The sequence below is a fragment of the Zootermopsis nevadensis genome, unplaced genomic scaffold, assembly GCF_977971745.1.
Source record: "Zootermopsis nevadensis isolate Lab colony 2312 unplaced genomic scaffold, Znev_1.0 Znev_ptg000008l, whole genome shotgun sequence".
In the NCBI taxonomy this organism is placed as follows: Eukaryota; Metazoa; Arthropoda; class Insecta; order Blattodea; family Termopsidae; genus Zootermopsis; species Zootermopsis nevadensis.
The window spans coordinates 8,723,422-8,743,415 of NW_028259140.1; the positions used below are offsets into that span (position 1 = coordinate 8,723,422).

Below are 19,994 nucleotides of genomic sequence, written 5' to 3' on the forward strand. Positions count from 1 at the left end.
TAGTACACATTGATTATAGCATGTTCTTTTTAAGCACGATTCAGATATTTCAGTTTGATTTAGATTAGGCAGCGTTGGAAAACTGGAATGGTGCCTAACTGCAGCCTAGAAGGGAATGGATGCGGCAATTTATTTATTATATTCGGTCACGATTCGCATCCACACGCTCCAAGTCAAGTAAATATCATTTGTATGTATATACAATGAATTCAGGTACCCGAAGTTTCACACAACTATAACCGAAAGGGTATTCTGTTAATCTTTGTAATTTGAATGTTTGTTTCTTAGAACAATTCTAGATTGAAGGGATGAATTGAGTAGAGGTATTTTGATAGGCGGAGCGTGCGAAGGTGTTTTACATACAAATGAAAAAGCTGCTGCTTTGTGAGGCTGTGTTTCTAGGCCAAACAGTAAAAATCGATGACAATTTGAGTTTGAAATGGGAATCCATTCGATACCAAATTCAACCAGCGTAAGACGAGAGGATTCTTTCTGCTAAAACATGGAATGAGGACATTGGCGTATGTACCTATGAAATTATTTTTCGCCTCACGTTTAAATCGCGAGAGATTAAAATACAAACATAATTTTTACGTTTTGTGTTACATGAATGAGAAACTTGGTCTCTTTCCCTATGAGGGGAAAAACAGTACTGTAACCGGGAAAGAGAAAGGAGGATGGGCAGTTTCGTAATTCGTAATCTTTACTTTGAATCCCGTAGCGAGATAACAAGAACAAGAAATATGTGCATCCTGTTGCGTACATTATGATTGTGAAATTACAAGCACGTCGTATAACTACGTGTTGTGTTGAAGGTCTTCAATTTGACGTATACATATTCATAATTTATAAATTTTCACCAGATAATAGGAGTCCATTTGGGAGACCGAAATTTAAATTGGAGTATAATATTAAAATATAACTTAGACAAATATTAGTGTGTTACAATAGGCTACTAACGCTTTCTCCTGCATCAAGGATTATCGTAACATTCGTTATTATCCTGCCATATCCTACGTGATTTCACTAACCTTAACAGTTTTTCAGTGGCATGTCTATTCTTGATCGAAGACCTCACATTTCTGGTTTCAGAATCCATTATTGAGACGCTGGGGTGAGAGACAGGTTGTGAACACACATGTTTTATATTTTAGATGATAAAACATCCAGCTTATAAAGCTGTTTTATTTGGAGTAATTCTGACATATGACACGTTTTTATACAACGCTTTCTTTAACGAGTCGACATAAAAAGAGACAGTTTTGAATGTAGATTAAAATAAAAAGTTGCTCATATTCCGCATGTTTATATCAGGTGCTACACACAACAGAACACGTAATAGGAACTCTTGTTATTTTTTGTTATTTCCTGAACCTGCTTTCTGTATTGTAAAAGACCGATTTTGTCACCAGGGATAATGATAGGAGATAGGTGTTGGAGGGGAGGCTTCAGGATAATAATCCTGCACGTTGTGGACCATAGTAATTTGTGATAATCAAGTCGAGAAATCCCACTTTTTAAGGATGTCAAGTTTCTTTACCGCCTTCACCCGTCATTGGATACTTTCCTGAGCCATACGACACCAATCCACATCCTCACACACTGTTTCTTTAAGATAGATTTTAATAATGTTTTGTCATTTCATGTCAAGCGTGTGTGTCGTCTTATCTCAAGTAGCATTTTGGAGAATAAAAAATCTCCTGTCTTCTTGGCCGCTACTTGCGGATTAAGTTTATATCGAGTCTAATCCTCAGACAGTTGACCAACAATGCCTGGCTGTCTGTATCTGGCATTTTGTAAGAAGGGTCCTGCTGTCTTCCAGTATATGGAGTACACTGAACGGTTGTTTAGTGTTAGGCGGGCTAGCATAGTTAGCCCCTGTGCTTATCCCCAGAAGAGGTTTTCTCCCTTCAGTTCCAACAAATACAATTTTGCATGCATTTAACATCGTTCCAGTGTGTCTCATGTCTTGTCCGTAGTACGACCTTGAAATGATCACTCTGTTAGCATCTGGTGAAGAATACACAGCGTTACTTAAGTCACTGTTGCATGCACGCCTTGGATTACGTCATCTTGTGCTCCTTATAAAGTTTTAATAAGCAGGATTGTAATTAGCAGAAACCAACCGAGGGTTGCCAGAAATAGCTCAGTACCGCTGTACGGTTTGACTTAATTCAGATGAGCATTGATTTTCTGTAAGAAGATTTGAACGTCATCAAAGTCTTATATGTGAATTATGGGGTAACCACTCTGAACTGTATTTTATTATTATTATTACCGTTAAAAGCTTCTTGTGTGGCCAAGTACAAGGCAGGAAGGTTAAACCGCCATGTCTTGCGGCTTCAAGAACCGTTTAGTTCATTGTCCAACGTCTATGTGGTTTCTATGGCTTCCTGCTCTGCTCCCAGAATTACTGCTTGTGATACCTTCAAGGCTTTCGAGGTACGTGAAATAACTTCTGCTGAATGGGCGCGAGCTCTGTTTCTGATGCCGCTGATTAGTTTGTGTGTAAGAATTAAGATTGTCACGGTAATGAATACGGATGGCGGTCTGCTGGCTTGTTGCGTCTTGTATTCTGGTAGAGGTTTACCGACTTTTCAGAGGTCCTTGCTGCCTTCGTCATATTTATTGCTTTTTGTGTACATTTTCCGTACTAAATTGTGTTAATATCCGTTGAAGTAGTTAGAGATGAAGCAATTGTACACGCTTCGTGAAAGAACACGCCAACAGATATTTAATCATGCAAGGTAGAGTGCTGAAAATACAAAGTACTCCATGGATTCAATTCCTTCTTGATAAACTGATTTGTCTTTGTCAGTAAATTGTCCCTTTCTTGGAATCCAAAGTTCACTACCATGTTCACAAAAGCGTAATCTGTTCTTATCCTGGGCCTGCTCTATCCGGATCATACCCTGTCACTCTATTAAGATCCATATTAATATTACTCTCACATATCTTCGCTGCGTTTTCAGGGTAATCGCTACCCTTTAGGATTTTGAACAAAAATGTTGTACATGTTTCTCATCACCATATCAGTGTTATATGTCCCACCCATCTCGATATCCTTCATTTTTTCATCGTAATAATCTACCGAGAAGCGTACAAATTATGTCGGGCTTCTCATTATGCAGCTGTCTCCGTCGCCTGTCGCCTTATACCCCTCAGGTTCAGATATTCTATGCACTCTTATGAGACGCCGTCAGTGAATGTTTGTTAAGTACAGTGAAAAGGTAATATTTCAACCTGTGATCATAAAACTTCCCTACAGCGAGTGGCGGTCATGCGCTCAGCTCGAGAGGAGATGCTGAGTTTCTAGGTCACTGGGGCAACAGGTACATATCCGTTATCCTTGCAGCATCAGTGTGTTCCACGCAACTTCCCTTTGTTCTTTGGTGTCTCCAGATTCATCCTGTTTTCTCAATCTTCATCTTTGACACATTTCGCCACTATTGTTGCTTTTACAACATACGTCCACCTTCTTGCATTTCCGTGGAAGTTTATTTCCACATTACTTAGCCATCTTGTTTCAGTTATTGAAGGAAGTATTATATCACAATTTTTGTTTCAGTTCTGTCATGAAACACAACACAGTTACAAATTTTAAAGGAAACGAAAATGAAATTAGTTTCAGACCGCAAAGTAGTTCTGCCATGCCAGGGATGTTCATCTTCAGGGTTGAAATCAACCCTGAAGATAAAGGCGATGCATTTCTTCTTCACGTTAGTTTCACGTGCAAAACTACAAGGCGTCAGAACCCTTGAAAATAATAATAGACAGTTGAACACACTCGACACCTCCACGCCATAGTTTTATTAATGATACCAATTTTAATATTAGGGGCGGAATGTTTACGTTAACCGTGTTAGCCCGGCTAACACTTTGAAAAACGCAAAATTAATTAATTCCGTCTTACTGTCGTGGTTCAGTGGTACTCAATACGCTGTAACATAGCATAGCCGATAAGATAAAGTGCATAATTAGATAACTTCAGCCACCCAGGCATTGTTAATCAGATAGTCGAGGCTTACGCTCGCTGCAAGGTAGATATTACGAACGTTCTGAAGATGGGAACAGCATGTTCGTCAGAAACGTTGGCCATCTACCTACATTTTCACTTAGCGTTACTACACAGAATACCAGATATCTACAGCTCTTAACATCGTGATAGAAGAATGTAACTCTTATTGAAGAATTTGCAGAGGATTATTTAAACTATGCGTGTCTGGTTGTCTGTGTTTGCGTGCGTGTTCTGTTCTAAAAGCCGTTGTTTCACTAATATTCTAGCAACGAAACTTTAGGGGCTGGAAAACTACTGACAGACCTCGACATCCGACCCCCAGGCTTAATTAAAGGGGTATCGTACGGATGAAAACGGTTATTCAGTGAGATATTTCCGTATTTAATGCTGAATATAGGAGGAAGCTCCCAGTAAACTGGTTTTACTGATATTTTGTTCTGTGGCAGTGAAACCCATTTTACAACCATGTACCTATCACTAAAGTCGACACGTCTGTGTATCTTGAATATCATGGCTTCTCCAAGTTCACGAATTCTGTCTTCCATGTAGAATTAGATGTTTTTTTATTTCCACGCACACCTTTGAAAAATTTTAGTGGTTTATTAGTAGAGTTTACAGCGATGATAGTTGCATGAGCGTACGTACTCTTTTAGAGTCTGGAGTGGGTTATAAAATTCGGACTATAATTATTGTCTTGTTTTTTTCCAGTATAAGAGCAACAATTTTTTCTGATGACTGTACCGACAGGGACAACTGGCGTCAAGGCACACCCAAAACCCCCGGCATTTTTCAACACCCACGGATTTCCTCACTTACATTTCGTGCATTGTTTTATGTTACTGGTGACAATTATGCCCTTGCAAAAACCATTCAGACAAGACAACTGAAGTAGTGATGTTTGCCGGCGCGTAGAACAGTGGAGTTTCTGAAGACCCGATCTTTGTTGTCTCAGATTTTACCAACCGAATGGAGCAGAATCCTAATTGAGAAACTTACAGTCGCTCAGCTTGTCAGGAAATACTGCACGTTTTATGAGACCCAATTGTTCAGTCTGAAAGCGTTTTAATAACTTGATTAGGGTTTAGAAAACCTTTGCAATGGAAAAAAATCTACATTCAATATTACTAGCTGAAACACGTAATAAAATGTAAGCCTAGACGTAACGTACATTACCGGTTCCTCGGGGCTTGTTTAACAGTGAATTCGTTGTTCACTTCAGATGATTTGGGCTCCGTGCATTGCAATGCACACGACAGAAGACCATGGTAAATTGCTGCATTGTCTTTGCCTTGAGGTTGACATCCTTTCACTTCAGGCCCGGCCCTACAACGCACAGCATCAGGACCTTTCCCACGATAATGCACAGTCTGTCTAATCTCATTGAGACGCTTATAAGGGGAGTTGAACATTGACGTTAATTTGCTGTTTAAACACTTCACATATTCGCTTGTATACAGGTTTGTCCATTTACCCTTTCAGAAAAAAAGTTTTCCTTTTGTGATATTTTGCTTTTTTAAGAAAACAAACGCTTTAAGATCATCATCCTGTTCGTCTCTGTGCTTGTGTCTCCCACTTCATTTTGCAACCACTTTACTGATTCTCACGAAACTTGGTATGGACGCTGTGCTATTTCAGGCCACTATAATTACATCTTGTTTATTTCCAAAAATCAGCAGTAACATGGCAGATATGCGAACTTGTTACGTGGGAGTGACATAAGGCCACATAATGTAGGATCATGAAAATGATGTATGATGATTGAAAAATACGTAGCTTTCATTAAAGTTTCCTTTTGTAGAATTTAAAACAACAGGGCGGCCTTGCAAACACTTTCTTTTGCTCCTAGTTTAATAGCGGTAACTATTGAAACACTGAAGGTTGACATGTAAAATTTTGTTCAGTAATATACCATTAACGTACCTAAAAATTGTCTGGAATGTCTTCAAACGGCAATTGTTTTCTGTTGTATCCAACAAATTTAACGTACACGGAACTTGTAGGTCTATATGACGTAAGTTAGTCTCAAAATATAACAAGTCACTGGTCTCCTCCTCAGTGGGACTCAGTGATTCCTGTCGGTCGCTTTGACCGATGCGTGAAGCTAGTGCCTGGATTAGGGTTGCATGGAGATGTATTCCTATTCCTGCAATATGTTGGAGTTTAGTCTACGGGACAACTTTACTTATGTCGTCTACTTTGTTTGCTTGCAGGTGTTTGTGTGTTCATTAAGTGTTTGTGGCAGTAGCATGAGGTAAGTACCAACCCTTCTCTTCATTTACCTTACGTCTGTTTTATAACGATTCTGAGGGATTGTGGTTGTTTCTGCGAAATCCATTTATTAGATGCAATGGTTTGTACGTAAGTTCCTGTATCCATTTGGTGACATAAGTGTTTCAGATTTTAACTTATTTTTCTGAAACCATGAACTTAATACAGTGATCGTCAAACAACCTCGTCGATTGAAGGTGCGCAGAACTCGGCAAAGTCCGATTCGGGGAGTGGGGCAATAGAATGTGGAAAAATCACTAAATTCTTGGTATTAAAAGTAAACTGAAAGTTCAGGAGCGTGGCGGATCACAACTTCTTCCCGCTGTCACTGTGTTACAACAACCACATTACTGTTGAAAGTATGTTTAATGTTTGTGAATGTTGTTCATGTGTTCGTATTATATTTCACGTTGTCTGTGGCCGTTGGAATGGCTTTAGTTACATGCCCATTACACAATTGAGAATCGAACCACGTATCGTCCGAATGAATGCCAACCGCTTTACTTGTTCTAAACCGCTTAGCGCATATTATGATTCTAGTTGACAATCGACTGCTTGAAGTGGCATGCCACGAACACGGAGAAATTTATATGTGGAATATAAATTGATAGTCTAAGATCTCTTTATGCCTTACCGTTATAATAGGTTGCAGATGGCGTTCTAACCTACAGACTCGGGGCATAAATAGTCTTTAATATGTGTTGATCACGATTCGTTTTGTGTTACGGTTGTAAGTAAGCTTACAGATAATTGAAGGCTATCCGTCTTTTACGTCGGTCTATTTTATTCCATTGAAAAACCTTGGTGCTGTTAGGTGGAATTTTAACAACTTCCCAAATAAGGAAGGTAACTGAATGAATATCACATGTTTTCGATAGTTAATTGAATACATTTCATAGAAGTACGGTTCAGGTATAAAATTTCAAACTCTGTAGGCCTACCTTGCAAGTCCAGAGACTTTATTTCGGCATGACTTAACACTTTTCTCTTTTGAAGTAACTTTGGTACTATTTAGGTGTTTTCACAAGTTATCACTAACCCTTTTCATGCTGTGTTCTCGGTACATCTTTAAGAAATATCGTCCATTTCAACTTTGGACAACAGGATTTTGTTACATAAGTGGAAACATCCTTTCGTGGAGTGGATAGCGTAATCTAACAGACATACAGAAAAAATGCGACTTGTTTGCAGAATGAAATTCATCATTAATACATTTTCTGTAGTAGAGTTTTTTGAAGTGTTCTGTGCTGTCACCAAATTGCATGCTTCAAGGTCACGGAGGGACCTCACGTCCCCGCCCTCATCTGCGTGGCTCAAAGTCACCAATACAACGTTGCTAGCTGTGCTACGCTGCTAGTTCTGAGCTGTCTTCACTCACTTGGCAGATAGGGTAGACCATAAAGGAACAAAGAAATTCCAGTTTTTCTGAACACAGTTAATTGATTATCACGTAGAGGCCTATATTGGTTCATGGGTTATTGAGTGTCAGTGAACTCGAACGAAGCAATGTGTTTCAACTCGATCTGGTTTCCCAACATATGACTTTGAATCTGTTTCTCTATAGTTAGACGTAATAAGAAAGAAGATTAACTTTAAATGTGTCATAGAATTGCGCACTACACACACCTGTCCACCCTGTTTTGTTCAGTGGATCCAGAAAAAAAACCCACTGTATCCTGACTGAGGTTTTTCGTGGTTTTCCTTCGAGAAAATTCGGGGAAAATCCTTTTAAGAGTTCAAGACTACCTCCTTATTTTTGCTAATATATTTTATCATTCTGAACTACCCAAGCTCTTCAGTTGATACAGTAACCGTTACTAAATTCAAAAACAATTATCAGCAAAAATAAGGCAACTGCGCTCCATTCTCCTTGCCCTGTGGAGGCTGATGACGTCATGAAGCTGCTTCGTGACTGGTCGTGTGTTCACAGGTGATTGGACGGGTTTTAAATCAGCTGTTAGGTTCATTAGTATGCTATTGAAAGAGATGTGTCTCCTCAACTGCCTAATCAGAAACATCGGAGGTTTTCGTTCTGGTGTCCTAGGCATAACGCATCGTAAGAAAAGTCGTGTCTCCCATTGAGACATTTTTTTATTTCTTTCCTACGTGTAAAACTTGGGTGTGAAGGGCGTGTATTGAGAACACGGTTCTGGCCTGCCAAACCTGGTCTTCATTTGTGTCCATTTTGGCCATTTGCAGTATTTGGTTTCATGTCATTTCGGATTTTATTCGTGTACACACAAAAGAGAGAGAGAGAGAGAGAGAGAGAGAGAGAGAGCGCTTCCGTACCAAAAATCTGCATGTGCTCCGGAGAGACCTGTATTGACATTCGAAACCGGTTTCTGGCTAAGCAGATTATGATTTCGGTCTGTCTTTTTGTGACACTTTTTTAAATTTTGTATCTAATATTATTACATATGTTTGTGCGTAGTGAAGGAACACACAACTTAGGCTTTGATGAGTCGCGATTTTCCTAACCGATAATTTTACACAAGGCCTTGGACTAGCCAGTTGTGATGTTTTATAAGAACGCAATCCGCCGCGGTTGGACAGCGATTACTGTGTTTGGATCTAAGAAACAAGAAGGAAAATCATAATTCTATTCAAATGAAAGAATATGGGTTGAGCGTAGGCCTAAAATTTGAAGCAAAGAGTCATTCTGGAGACCTACATGCAGATGGAGCGAGTAGTAGACCGTTAAAGCAGTGGATGATTATTATTATTATTATATGCCAGTCTGTCCATACCGGTCCGTACCGGCATTGTGGTCTACCCAGCATAATATCCAGGTAGTACCGATGAGAGTGGGTGGTTCTCCCGAAGATAGAGCCCTAGACGTAAAACGTCTAACTGGTGCCGGCTTCATGACGATACCAACAAAAATGTAACTTACAGTAAAAGCGATAGAGATACAAAAATATTTATGCATGTATACGTAGTAAATGAATTATATATAAATAAATTGTAAGTTATTGATTACCTGAGTGACCATCAGCTTCTTAAGGACTGTGCTTCGTGGGGTCGGTTAGTTATAAGATTTTATTCCTCGAGTTACGTAGTAATGTTGGTTCTGCTTGATTTGCCTATAGCTAAACATTTGAGCAGTGTTATCTCCTTACTAGTTGCACTATTGCTGATGGCATTGACCTTGAATATAAGGACGTTGGCCTTAAATTTCTCGCCTCACTGACTAAATTAATTACCCCGCAATATCCAAAAATGGTATCGAACTCTTATATGGTAACAAATCATGGACTAAGTGTTCGCAAACTTTCACGTTCTAGGACTACTTTTAACATTTCTAATTGACTCACGAGTGGCGGCGTTCTAAACTGACAATTTATTGAAACTTCCAAAGTCATTTGCTACAAATGGTACTGACTGACTGTTACAAACATGTTCACATTTTACAGACTGTCGTCTTCTGGGTTGTAGTGTAGTGTATTATTTTTTATTGTATATTTTAGTTTCGGATCACCTGATGCCTTTATCCTCATGGCACTTCGAAGAAACATCGATATACTCTCAAAGGTCTATACGGCGCTACAACCTTGAAGACCATCTTCACTTACATTGCTGCGAAAACCTCAAATCCTACTGGTTTACATTTTATTCAATATTTTTCTTCAACGATTGGTCTTCTAATATTCATTGTAATTTATTCGGTAGTAATTTACCTTCCGTGTACCGTTACATCTTTCCTTGCACCAAATAAGGCAATAGTGATCGATTTTTATTTTGTGCTGTTTATATTAATAGCTTCACGTAAGTTTAAATATTTAATTCAGGCTGATATTATTTTTCGTCGCACAGGGCGATAAAATATTACAAAATGTGAACGGATCTCGGAAAGCTCATTGGTGGGGTCCCGTGCGACCCACGGGTTGTAAACCGTGCTGTATACTTATAACTGGTCCGAAATAGAATGACAGTTGGTAGCGTGTGTTGTGTGGGTGGCCGAGGGCGGCTTCAGGGGAGTTGGGTCGGCCAAAAGTGACTCCCGTGTTTTTCTGGTCGACTTGAGTTAGAAAGTACGAAGTTGTTGGGGTGATTGCCTGACGTTGCAGATGCTGTCCATTTTTATTGACACCCTGTGATTTATTAGTGATCTGAAATGACTCTTAACAAGCTGTTTATTCCCTTCGATTAAATCTCATATCAGAATTAGATAATTCAGTGTTGTCGTGAAACTCGGTAGGGACATATGCAGTTGGATGTCACTTCACATTTCTACACTTGAACAGTTTTGCGTCAACACTACGAGCAATTCAGTCGTCGGTAGATGGTTAAAGTAGATCAAAATGTGTACAATAAAATATAGGACGTGAACATTTGGTGTTGTGATGGATATGTAAAAACCAGAAATTCTTAAAATTAAATTAGATTAGATTATAGCAAACACAGACATTCCATTTTCATGCGTCTGAGTCCTGGAATGGCACTGTAACTACCCGAAATATCTACCTGTTGACGTTTGTCGATGGGACATTGTAACTTGGTGCAGGTTAGATTGATTATGATGGAAACGTTAGTTAGTTGCCTTGTAGGGGCGGAAGGAGACAAGTACAGTAAGCGCAAATATTTTATTTTCATGTGTCTGGGTTCCTCGATTGTTTTCCCAAAAGACATCACTTGTAATATCCGAGTCGTGGAATCTCCCATCCTGGTTTTCGTGTTGTTTCTCTATCCTTTAGAGGATTAAAGACAAGGTGCATAAGAGAAAATAAATAAAAAATAAGCGGCTTTAAAAATGATGAATGCAAGATGAAGGCAGGTGACCCATGACTGAGTACGGGTCATCTGAGATCCGTTACTTACAGCTCGTGGTGGGAAAGGACACGTGTTTTACTCCACAGTGCTTCTTGTACTTCGTGTCTGTCCCAACGCGTGTGTTTGGCCTTATAAATAAGATGTGAGAAGTTGAGGTATAGTGCCCAAGATTAAATGCGGGGAGGGGGGTTTCAAGAAAAATGACAAAGAGAAATCGCTTTTGTAAAAACATCGCATCATAAGCTGTTGATGCAAATGATAGTAGGAGTTGCGGTGAGTACGAAGATGGCTGTCTTCTGGGTTGTTCTGGTAGAAATTTACCAACGCAGCAAGGACCTCTGAAACGTTGGTAAACTTCTTCGAGACTTTACGGTGCTACAACCCAGTAGACGGCCATCTTCAGATGTCACTTCGTCACCAAAAGTTGGTTTCAAAATTAGAATATATTTTCATGTAATTTTAAACGAATAAGTTCCAACATTTGAGATTGGACATACGTGATTTTCAGCAACTTTTTCCCTCTTTATATTCTGTATTTTGCCAAATAACCTATTTCTCCTGTGGCTGTGCACTTCCGGGACACGCTGTGTAGTATCTGTAGTGGTAGTAAGTAAGCAGCTGTGGCCCTGATGGCTATCCTGTAACCTCAACACGCCTCCAGTGCTGCGTTCTCACTGTTATGCCCTCCTTTCAAATCGTTCATTTCATGGTACGTAATTTTGTGTGCAGTTTTTTCATTTCAAATAGAGCGTTGCACCTGCGGTAGCTCCCGCTTGTATCCAGATCAGCCGGTTGTTCGTTGAAGGTCGGGCTGCAAGGTCACGGGCAAGGTGGGGACGTTGGGCTGCCACGGATGCACTGCATCCATCTCATGACTGAATCCTACGTAGAGTAACAAGTCTCCTGTGGTGATTAATGAAATCCATTAAACACTCGTGATTGCGAATCTGATAGTTACTCATTTGTTAAAAAATTCTACGTCCTTGTATGCAACTCGTTAAATTATGTTATCGTGTTCAGAAAATCCTGTTACTGGACCCTATCCTGATACAGCTAAATCCAGCCCACGTCTGATTTAATATTTACTTCCATCTTCGACTAAGTCTTTCCAGAGATTTCTTCCATTTAGTTTTTCAAACTGAAATTTTGTATGAATTTATAATATTTTCTTCCATGCTGCATGCCTACCCCATCCTGATTTTATTAATTACATACGGAGTATCTACTCTGAAAGTTTTTATAGGCGCAATGCGAGGGTGACAGAAAACAGGGGGACGCTGTAATGGGACTTGCCTGTACAACGTGTATAACACAAGTACAGGCGTACTTAGATACTGGAATTACTATTAAACGACCCTTAATATATAACCACACTTATCACCAGTGAGTAGATTACTTCTGTTTACATAAACAACATGTAATTGTGTGAACTGGATTCAACTAGCTGAGATCAGATCCACGGGTAAATCTTATGGAAACAGCAATGAACCTTTGGGTTTCATGACAGGCGAGAAATTTCTTAACAAACTAAGCGACAGCCATCTTCTCAAGAATGGTTCTGCTCCATGTCGTCATTTATTACAGAAACTATTCTATTGCTGACAAAAATAAGAATTAGCGATACTACATTGCATAAAATACAAATTAATGTTTTTGATAAAACTACTCATCAGTACAGATATTACATTTCGCAGATATACGACTCCCAAAACCCACAAAGCCATTAAATAACCATTACATTTCCTTAATGCAAAGAACACATAATACTCTAATCAAAAAAATTCATATGAAAATTCACAATTTCGCCCTTTCATCATCTTCTTCATATAATGTGCAACTGTCTTTCGCTTCTTCGTTCATTATAATTTCTGAGAGTCGGCAACATTACGAAGAAAACTACTGGTAATAAATTTCATCTCAAGTCACGTCCGATTATACAACAGATCAGAAGATGCGAATATTTGTGACAGCCACAATAAATTATTTTCTCACCTGATCGTATCGGATGAGCCCCTCGTCATCCTCCAGTGTTCTCAGAAGGAACTACAAATCAGGCTTCATATGATAATCGCACTATACACTTTACTTCAAAGCTTTCTGAAACAGGAAACGATTTATGTGGTCAGTGCAGGAGCAAAGCAACATTTCAATCTGAGGGATATGCTAAGGAATTCAAAAAAGTGTCAATGATAATATTTGGCATCTATCATGGAGGAAGATACAGGAAGATGGAGAAAATTATATAATGAGGAGCTTTATAATTGGCTTTCACCAAATACGTAATATTACTTTCTTACTCCGTGGCTCTACAGTCCTTGAAGGACCTTGACCTCAGCACATACGCGAGGTTTCTTAATCTACTTAGACATTTGGTAGGATTCCATGGGCGAGTGATCAGCTCGTCGCAAGGCCTCTGCCTCTACCGGAGAGCGGAACACAAAAAGACGCGAACGAACATCCATCTCTTGAGTGGGATTCGAACCCACGGTTCCAGTGTCTAAGCAGTCAAGGTTAATGCTCTGGACCGCGCGGCCACCATGAACGAAAAAATACGTAATATTAGTTTAAAAAGAGAATTCCCCGATAAAGCGCCACTCACTATTAACATCTGCAGCAATACAAATGCACCGTTTAGTATTGCATCAAATTTCGATACAGTGCCATATCACTTGGTTTTATTATACTCTGCAGACAACTTCCTACATATTCAGTTGTGAAAATACTGCACGCCAACAATCTTGCTTTAACAAATAGAAACTACTCGGCTAAGAAACCGTTTATAGCGACCAGAAGGTGTAGGGATGATACTTGGGGTCACCGGTGAAAATGGCGACATTGCAAATCCAGTCAGTTAACAGTAAATGAACCTGCTACTGGAAGGTCGTTGATTTTAAAATGAAAACGTCACTGAGAATAAGCTGTGTAGCAACAGGAAGATTTCCAAGAATTCTGGTAGAACACTTACAGATCCGCCTCTAACTTCTTTCCCTTTTTGACAGGACAGTGGACTCTTGTGTAACGAAAGTGTTTCCACACTCTTTGAGTAACTAACTTACATTATGCAAACACGCTTTAGTTTGCATAAAATCGCCACGCTTGTCACAGGAAAGTTCTTTACACGCAGATAAAGTGAGACGTGTATGGGCTAATTACAATCAGGAGTTGCACTTGTGTGACAAGGTAAAAAGGGCAGATGTGATTAATAAGTTTTCGGATAGTACAGCCCAAAAGACATGATCCTGTAGCCTGCTGTCTTCCTTATCCACTGCCGATGAAAGATTGTTTTGCGGATCACAATTGCTTAACTTCACGTGATATTGTTTAGATAACGACATAAAAAAATTATTAAATGGGTACAGGATGAATTAAACATAGGGAAACAAGAAGTTCAGACAGTATTTTTTGTTGGAAAACCTTATGGGAGATTTGAGCGCTCTTGAGAGGATAATATTCAGATTAATCTTGGAAAATAAGTTTTAAAAATATGAATTATGTTGTATTAGTTCAAGGTACTGTCAGATGTTTCTGTGATCAACTTTGGACTTCATAAAAGCAAGTTATTTGTGTATAAATTAACATTCCGTCATTAAATTAATAAAGTTATAAATAAATTAACCTTTCATATTGGCTGAGTAAATTTTGTACTTGACCAATGTTGGGGTCGGGCGATGTTCGGTTCTGATCACCAATTATTTTAAATGAATGTTTTTGAGGGTTTCTTCAGACCCCCCCCCCCTCCAAGCGAATGCAAGGATAGTGTATTGATACAGGAAGTAATAATCTTTTCTCACTTGTGTTTCACCACACTTAACCATCGACTCTTTCCATTGGACACGAAATTAGCTTTGCAGTCGTTCATAAACCTCGGCCAGCTAAACAACCATCCATTCAAGTAACAGATCGAAGAAGCAAGGAATTATTGAAGCGATCTTTATGTTTGGCTATCTTTGCAGCTTTATTTGAAGTTTGGTTTCTGAACGAGGGACGTTGAACCCAAATATCAAGGACGTGCTACTTCCCGTTGCATATTTGAGTAAGTCGACTTGAATAAACGAAACCCTAGGTAAACATATATACACTGAGAAGTGTATGTATGTATGTATATGTTACCTCTTCAAGTTAGTCTCCGCTTCAATCGCTGGCTTGCCGAATAAGGTGTGCCAACACTGCAATAAATAATGTCAGATCTGGCGGTCACAGAAAGTGAGGAAGGTCACTAAGATTTGTTACCGTATGTTGACACTAAGTACGTGAACTGTAAATGTTTACTGCGAGATAAGTTTTGTTAACGGAAATTTTACGTGCTGGTTGATTCAGCTGTTCCTTTACTAACCTAAGGCAACCAAATCTTTTAACTTACATATTTTTGAAGTAACGATCAGTAAGTTGTAACGCAGGGTTGGAGTTATTTTCTCTGACTGTTAATTCTGCTAAATTTAATACATCTTGCCTTTCACGAGCTGGGGTACTGAAGTATAGTGACAGGATATGTGTTGGGTGATCGAAGTTTTAATTCTCATTAGGGACAGAGATTTTTCTTTATTCCACTGTATCAAAACAGACTCAGGGTCTTGTGAACAGCACAGAAAAGCTTACTGTAAGAGAGCGATTTTTACGGGACAACAAAGGAAGGCGTGAATTAACTACCGGGATTGGAACACTACCAAATTTCGTGCGATAAAAGCACCCGGCCGCTCGGACTGGCTGTTTGACTTTATTGTGGCAGGTGTCGTCAAATTAAGGATGAAAATTGAACTGCGAATGACTGTATCTTTATTCATAATGATCTGCAGTTAATGTTTGGAGATGCAAGATAAAATCTATCCATGCTTATCCAATAAACAAGTATCTTATATAAAAACTTGTATGTATTTATGCTGTTATGTAAAGTGGTCTTTTAAAGTTATCCCATGTAACTGAATGCCGAAATGGTTCTACAATTCTTTGCCAAATTCTCCAATATTAAATATAATTAAAATATGGTTATCTGTTCTCAACTTTATCCATGCGTGCTGTAGAAGATGATCACGATTACGTCACATAATCTGCGCAGGAACTAAGCCAAGCACTGACGAGGATTTCTTTCTGAAGAATTTTATATTTACATCGTCAGTTCGCATGTCACTTGCCGCACGTTCTGCCTAGTTTGGTTTAATTTAGGCGGAGACACTTCATGAGCAATATTCCCTTGTATCTCTGAAGTAACATTGAGAATCGTAATTTACAAACAGCAAATGTAACATGTAAAACTGCATAATTTAACGCTGTGGTAACAAAATCCGTAGGCTGAACATCCCTAATACAAAAATCCGCCATTGGATACGATTCTGTGATAGTTTCAGTATCGTTTCATTATGACTACTCTACCTAAGATCCATCTTAATGTTATCCTGTCTTCTTCTAGGCCATGAAAGTAGACGTTTCCCAAGAAGTTACTCCACGAGAACTGTGTATAAATTTCTGTTTTTTAGATATTTAGTTCCTCATTAGAAGTTTTATTTTCTTTGCTTATTTTTCGCAGGCATGCAAAAGATGCCCTTTGCAAGTCTCCGTCTGTCTGTAAATGGTGTAATATCTGAACTGTGTGTGTACATTATATGAGCTCAGTGGTTGATTCCAAGCCAAAGAAACTTATCGCAATGCTAGAAGCGTACAAAACTGCATGCATTATTACCCGTCTGGCATCTGATTCTGTGACCGCAAGTCGAAAATTACACCACGTTTGAAATTCGATTTGGATGAGATAATCGAGAAAGAATAGTTTGAAGTGTTTGCCGTGATCGGTACGGCTTGCGACTTCAAGGACGCTGGCAGGCCAAGCGTCAAGGTCATGAAATGACACACAAAAGTATCTGATATCGTGAAGTAATCATTTTGTATAATCAGACAGTAGAAGATGGCTGTTTTCTGGGTTGTTGCGCCGTGTAGTCTGCAAGGACATCTGAAACGTCGGTAAACTTCTACTAGACTACACGGCGCTAATAATAATAATATGATTCTTTACTAGTGTTAGGATTTGTACCTGCTTCTGAATATAATTAGTTCTCGTTAATATGTGTGCAAAATCAAGTCGAAGGTGGTGATCTTTAGAAACATGTTTATACTGGGTTTCAAGATACTTGGCCTGTTTGTCTGTAATTAAATCAGGAGACGGATGGTGTTCGGACAGTAAAACGTAACTCGCTAAGAAATTCTAGTGAAAAAAATTTCCTGAATCCTAACTAGTTATATATGTATACGGGAACGCTTGAGGCATCCTGGTACTTCTACGCCTTAGTAGGTCTGCAACTTCTCTGGCACTTTCGTCGTGCATTTAGACTAAACTTCACTTTACAGGCGGAAATCTTATTCGCCTGAATTAAAGATTTCGAAGGACAGATAAAGTTTTGTAGAGAGCTGAACGCTCCAAAAGCAGCGTTTGAAGCTATTATTTTCCCCATTGGTTTGCATACAGTTTGTATTCTGACTAATCTGTATTACGATGATTTTAGTGGTAATTTGTGGTAGATTTTGATTCCGTTATTACAGATTTTGTTTGATTCCGAATGTAATACAAAACACTCAGCGGATAACCAACCGTGGACTTCTAAATCGAAGATTGGATTTGGGGGGGGGGGGGGATCCTCATCTTAAAACTCTATAATGTTACAAAAAGTTATTCATGGACAAAGATAATTAGAATTTCTTCCGAATACATGCATACAGCATTACTGTTTGGGAGATTAAGCTAATAATTACACCTACGTAATAATGTGGGCGAACGTAGAATTCCGTTTTTTATACGGTTTCGATTCATTTGTGTCCATTCTGGTCCCTAAATTTAGTCCGACTAGTATCGTTGCGTTATGATTTTGATTCCATATTAGTGACCAGTAACGTCATTTAAACTTAAGTCAATGATGTATTTGACAACTTTTAAAAGAAATTGCCATTTTATTTGAAAATAAGTACAGGTCTGTGGGTAGGTAGCCTTATACTTCAGTCCTCTTCGGCCCTCGTGCGATTTGTAACCCATACGTTCTATGTAATCTTTTCACCGCCTTGCAGATCCCAGAGAGCTGGTTATCAGGATGGCCCGGGTGGACAGTGGTCATGAGACGCTCTTCTCGGATGACTCCCCCTGTGACCTGGTCACTACACCATCGGCCTGCTCCAGCAGCGGTCTGGGCAGCGCCTCTAGCGGCAATCACCATCAGCACAGCTCTGAGGACGCCGACGCATCACGACTGGCACCCCCGAAGATCACACCGTACAGCGGAGTTCTCGGAAAGGCAAGTCGTCCTGATGTGTACTGTTATTTCTGCTGTTTGCTGTCCTCAATTCTTAAAACGGCCATAACTCTAGTAACTAATTCATGGGACACAGTCCCTGAGAAGCTGAGAGCCTCTCGGTTCGCCAGATAACTTCTAGGCTTTAAAGGGGCCCGAAGGCTCATTGACCTTTTTTTTTAAATTAACCTCAACCCCCTGTATAGTAAAGATCCATTTTAATATTATTATATTCTCCACGCATAGGTCTGCCAAGTTGTCCATTCTCTTCAGATATTAAGGCAGAAATAATGTACGAGTTTTTCACACCTTATAAGCATTACATGCCCCGCCCCTATGTCAGCTTGATTTTATAATACGTATTTGGTGAAGAGTAACAATTTTGAATCCCCTTGATTATGTAATTTTCATATTCTCTGTTATTTCTTGCCCTTAACTCCTAATACGCACCTCAGCGTTTTATTAAACACAAAATACACAGTGAACCGATCACTCTATTTCTTCAGGTTAGCCTGACCTTTGCTTAACACCGTCTCTTTGCGATCACAAAGTGAAGATTTAAGTTTATATATTTGATGTTTCAAACATCTGAATAGAATTCTATTACACCAGGTGTTACGAGTCTCTGACACAAGAATGATTAGTTTTGTTGACAACGGAATAAATGAATCTATGCCTTACATTGTATTGTGTACTAGAGATAAATATAATACGCAAGAAATTAAAGAAGAATCAATTACAGTTGTCGGTATAGTTCACAAAGAATGTGTTTAGAAATTCTGAGTACTCCAAATTCTTAAGAGCGTGCGACTGTAAATTGAGTTTTGACGTTGTACTTGTTTTTTGTTGATTAATAAGTTACGCATTTGTGCAGTGTAACAAATCCTCTTATTTTCGTAGTCGTGTTGCTAACTCGTTGATTGTATTGGATAACAACTCAGGTTCTTTAATACGACTTACATTTCTTTACTGTAACAATGAGAAATTCGAGCTGAGTTGTATGACTGTCGGTCTGTCTTGTCTTAAAAACAATCGAGTTTTGGCCATAAGTCGACTTATGTTTAAAAAAAAGAGGAAATATTTGAAGAAGAGACGCATGAAAAGGACTGCGTAGTAAACAAAGCAGTCTTTCTATTCTGCGTGGTTTTAAAATGGGCATATAAAGAAGCATGCATGGTCCGGCAAAAGTGAACAAGCTTTTGTCTGCCTTCGCTATTACTTTTATCTCAGTGTAAGCATCTGGTGTCTATCTTCGCGAAGAAAGAGCCTCATCCATCAACATGTGAGGCTGTGGTAAAAGAGAAAGGGTTGGGATAAGGAGAAATCTTTTTGTTAAGAAGTAAGCATCAGTCATTGGGTTTTATGTCTTTCTCTCTGCGTCTTCCATTGTCGTTTCAGCTTTTGCGTTCTATTCTGTGCTTCTCTCACATTTAAATGTGAGAGAGTGAACCTGACTGTATGTTACCTGCTAATTCATTCAGAAAAATACTGCAACTTTACGAGAATTAAGGAGTGTTTGTATGTTTAATCGAACAAGTACTTACTGTTGGCATGATGCACTTAATTTTTTAAAAGACTAGCAGAATTCCTGAAGCGGGCGTGTTCGACAGATGGCTTACGTGTTTTGTCAATCTTAATTGCCCGAAAACTTGCCATAGGGTTTGGTTTGT

The 19,994-nt window shown here is 39.1% G+C and overlaps 1 protein-coding gene across 6 annotated transcripts in view; it reads left to right on the forward strand.

Annotated features, from left to right (window-relative positions):
• LOC110839369 (leucine zipper putative tumor suppressor 2 homolog) overlaps positions 1-19,994 on the forward strand; it is a 62,899-nt gene that overhangs the window by 29,819 nt on the left and 13,086 nt on the right. For 4 of the 6 annotated variants that reach the window (XM_087345000.1, XM_087344999.1, XM_087345003.1 and 1 more), the window contains exons 2-3: positions 6,229-6,269; positions 18,104-18,327. In XM_087345000.1, coding sequence (XP_087201126.1) covers positions 18,127-18,327 — 201 coding nt within the window. In that variant the 5' untranslated portion in view covers positions 6,229-6,269; positions 18,104-18,126. The remainder of the gene's footprint in view (positions 1-6,228; positions 6,270-18,103; positions 18,328-19,994) is intronic. The other 2 variants (XM_087345001.1, XM_022083520.2) reach the window with 1 other exon arrangement.